The 4,030-nt window shown below is 50.7% G+C and overlaps 1 protein-coding gene across 3 annotated transcripts in view; it reads left to right on the top strand.

Moving 5' to 3' along the window:
- The window catches only part of LOC104995695 (transmembrane protein 202-like), a 13,752-nt gene extending 9,747 nt beyond the window's left edge, over positions 1-4,005 (top strand). Inside the window, exons 2-5 of one of the 3 annotated variants that reach the window (XM_010849666.1) lie at positions 76-276; positions 3,071-3,217; positions 3,486-3,668; positions 3,825-4,005. In XM_010849666.1, coding sequence (XP_010847968.1) covers positions 76-276; positions 3,071-3,217; positions 3,486-3,668; positions 3,825-3,994 — 701 coding nt within the window. In that variant the 3' untranslated portion in view covers positions 3,995-4,005. The remainder of the gene's footprint in view (positions 1-75; positions 277-3,070; positions 3,218-3,485; positions 3,669-3,824) is intronic. The other 2 variants (XM_010849667.1, XM_010849668.1) reach the window with 2 other exon arrangements.
- The last annotated feature ends 25 nt before the right edge of the window (positions 4,006-4,030 follow it).

Raw genomic sequence — 4,030 nt, forward strand, 5'->3', positions numbered from 1 at the left:
GTGTTCGAAGGTGGAAACCAGGATTTAACAGTGGTGCAGGCTGAGCCAGGCCCCAGGAACTCTGTTCTTCCCCAGTGGAACCGATCTCTTCATGGGAGGAGGACCGCAAGTTCGTCCTGCGAGCCTGGTGTCTTGTCTTCATCATCCTGGCAACCGCGATGCTGCTCAGCGTGCTGGACGGGCGTATGGCCTACCTGCACGGCGCCTACACCGGCTACGTGGGCTTCTGGACCAACTGCAAGAAGCATACATGTGCCGACCTGCGCCAAGTCACGGGTCAGTGGGGGATGGGGCGGGCTTTGGGGCTCTCTATGGGGTGGTGGTCTTTAGAGATGATCAACAGAGAAAACCTCTGGAGGAACCTCTTTGGGTGTTCTTGATTGCCAGGGAAATCTTTAGGATTCTTGAGGGGCTCTCTGGAAATTCTCTGAAGGCCTTGGGAGGGAGTTTCCTGGAGTTGTATGCGGCTTATGAGGCAACGGGAGTGGCACTGTGCTTGGGAAGAAGAGTACTACACTTGGCCAAACCCCAATCTGCTTCATGATTAGATGGCTAAAGACACCATCATTCTCTCTCCCACTCTTTTTATTTTTATTTTTTAAAAAGAAAACAAGATGGCTTCTAGCTCCTTCAGGAATTTTTTTTTAATAACAATTTGTTTTTGGCTGTGCTGGGTCTTCATTGCTGTGTGGGCTTTTCTCTAGTTGTGGTACACGGGCTTCTCACTGCAGTGGCCTCTCTCGTTGTGGAGCACAGGCTCTAGGGCATGTGGGTTGCAGCTCCTGGGCTCTAGAGCACAGGCTCAGTAGTTGTGGTGCATGGGCTTAGTTGCCCCGAGGCATGTGGAAGTCTTCCCAGACCAGGGATCGAACCTGTGTCTCTTGCATTTGGCAGGCAGATTGTTTACTGCTGAGCCACCAGGGAAGCCCAGAAATATTTTGCTTCCTTATAGGTCTCTGCTTTTCCAGTGCTTTTGAGCATTACCACAGAGTCAGCCCAGACCCTGGAGCCAGAACACCTGAGTTTGAACCCTGGCTCAGCTACTTGGTAGCTGAGTGACCTTGGGCATATTTCTTTACCCTTGTGTGGCTTGGCTTCTTCATGTCTATAATGCCAGTGATATTGGTACCTATTTGTGGGCTGTTTGAGGAATACATGAGTTAAAACACACAAAAGAATTAGAATAGCACCTGGCACATATTACAGTAAGTGTTTCATTCAGGTTTCTTATTATCATAAGGATTTCCACCCCTGCCCCAAGTCAATGCACCTACCTTCATTTCAGATCGCAAATAAGTTCTCATAAAACTTTCAGAACATTATGTAGTATTAATCTTACTTACTTGGGATGTTTCTTTCTCTTATACCTCTCAAACTCAAGCTCGTTTCAAGTTACAGAAAAGTCCATAGGCATAAATTGTTCGGGTTCAGGTACTGCTGGATCCAGGTGCTCAAAAGGTGTCTGTCTCTTGCCATCTCTCCTTGAAGGCTTCCTGTGTGTTGGGCCCTCAGGCAAGCTGTGCTGTACAGCGGCAGTGGGGCTGTCAGCAGTTTCTGGGGTCCCATTTTGTTTTTCCTGTACACAACCATGGAGAAAAGAGAGTAACTTGTCTTCTGAGGGTCTCAGGATTGGCTCCCATAGGACCAGATTTATTACCCTGAGATTTCTCACTTCTCCCTGAACCATTTTATTGTGGTTAGGACGATGTCATTCTGTGGTTGGCTGGATTCCATGAGGCTGGATGTAAGTCTGAGGCAGTTCCCAGCTGATAATCTTCTTGATTAGAGAGGAAAGAGCTGGTACCTGACAGTTTCAGTTAGAAAAAGTCCCAGGGTAGAGTTTGGTTGGCCTTGGTCCATGTGCCCATGTTTGAGCCAATCACCACTGCCTAAGTCACTGGGGCACTGTGATTGACTCAGCCTGAGTTACATGACTACTTCTGTGATCCCAGAAGGCAGAGTATGTTGTGAAAAACACTCAAGGATTATGTTATTGATCCCGAGAGCACGATTTCTATTTTGTATATACATGCGGTTTTCCAGTGACAAAGCAGATGGAGTTTTAGCTCATTTGGATGAAACAGTCTCGCACTGTTCAAAAGTAGGTAAAGTAGGAAAGGGCTAAAAGGAAGATACGTAATTCTCAGAAGGGGCTAAAATTCTTGTCATGCTGAAATGAAAACCGGATGTCAGTTTCAAACTGAGTGTGATTATGTCTTTTAGGTACTTTGATTTTAGAGTATTTGGAAGTTTTCTTGTGTGTATATCTGTGTGTGCGCTCTGGGGGACATTTGGGGGGTTATTTGGAGAATGTCTGTGAGGGGCTCTAGGGGTGACCTTGGTATATCTGGGGAGGCCTAGGGGTGTGTATGGGGTCATTAGGGAACCCTGGGGTATGAGTGGGAGAGAAGTAGGGTGACTTTACAGATTAACATGACTGAGTTGTCCTGGGTAACTTCGAGGGTGTTATTGGGAGTGGAGGGTTGGTATTGAGGGTATAAACGTGATCTGCTGTGGGAAATCTTTTGGGAGTAAGAGGAGAGTAACTTTGGGGGTGTCTGTGGGGATAATTCTAGAAATGCTAGAGATGATTCTGTGGGCTGAACTTGAGGATGTGGGTGGGGGTGACTCAGGGATCATCTGTGGGGTGATCTTAGAGGTATGTGTGGAGTTGATTATGAGAATGACTGGGGCTGACTTTGGGGGAAGGGGTTGACTTTGGGGGAAGGGGGTGATTTGGGACAACTTTGAGGGTGCAAGTGGGAATGACTTGTTTTAAAACTGAGGTATAGTTTACTTACAACATTATATTAGTTTTAGGTGTACAACATAGCGATTCACACTTTTTAAAGAAAGTGGGGATGATTTGGGGTTGACTTTATGGGTACATGGGGTTGACTTTGTGAGGGTGGGAATCATGGAGTTTCTAGGAGGTGACTTTGGCGATGGCATTGGGGGCGATACTGAGGATGTCTGTGGCTAAACTTCAGGGGTGTCTGTTGGGGATGACTTTGGAGGGTGACCTTGGAGAGTAGGGGTGAGTCTGGGGCATTACCTCCTTTCCCCCCAGTTCTCATCCACATGAGCATGGGCTTCATGATCCTGGCCGTGATCCTGGCTCTAGTTCTCCTCCTGGCCATGGGCTTCTCCTTCCGGCCAGCACTCCGCCGTCTTAACAAGACTGACCTCGTCTTCAGTACCCTCAGCTCCTTCACTGGTAAGTGTCGCCCTGGGGAAAGGCTTCGGGGAGGCGTGTCCCAGAATTGCTGTCCTGCTGGGTCTCTTTGAATGTCTCTTGAGCTCTTCGTCCCCCCGCCCCCGCCCCTTGCTGTAGGCTTCTCAGTTCTAACTACTATATCCCTCACTCTCTTCCTGTTTCCCCACTCCTGGTATCTTTCTGTCTTGAATGTGTGTGTCCCCGCGCGCGGGCACACTAGTCATGCAGGGTGGGAGAGGATGTCTCTGGCTCGCTTCTCTTTCTGGAGGTCTCTGGGTCCCTGTCCAGCCTCGTGTCCATCTCTGGCCCCATCTCAGTGCAGGGCTCCTGATTCTCCTCAGCCTGACGCTCTTTATAGCCAACTGCGAGATGCTCAAACCGAGGCCACAGGTATCCTACCTGGTGACCACCTACCTGAGCTGGGGTGCCAGCGCCTTGATGCTGTGGGCCGGTGAGGGCGGGGTCTCGGCAGGGCAGGGGGTGGGGCCCCGGGCGAGCGTACCAGGCAGGGCCTCGGACCGGATTGGGGTGGACCCCACGGGAGGTCAGCCTACAGGGAAGGGCCGGGGCCTAGGGGGCCATCTAGCAGCTCCACTCCCGCCCCCAGGAATCCTGAGCTACTTAAACTACATGGGCATGTGGGGCAAAGGGACGTCCTCCACGGAACGGCGGATGAGCTACCGCCGGTGGGCCTCGCTGCAGAACACCCGGAAGTCAATATCCGAACAGCTGTCGTCGGACGCAGGCTCCAAGCACGCCGAGGACCTGTCCGTTTAAGAGCCTGCCCCCCGCCCCCACCCCCCACCTCCAGCC

Source organism: Bison bison, unplaced genomic scaffold (assembly GCF_000754665.1).
Source record: "Bison bison bison isolate TAMUID 2011002044 unplaced genomic scaffold, Bison_UMD1.0 scf7180017864285, whole genome shotgun sequence".
NCBI classification, from domain to species: domain Eukaryota; kingdom Metazoa; phylum Chordata; class Mammalia; order Artiodactyla; family Bovidae; genus Bison; species Bison bison.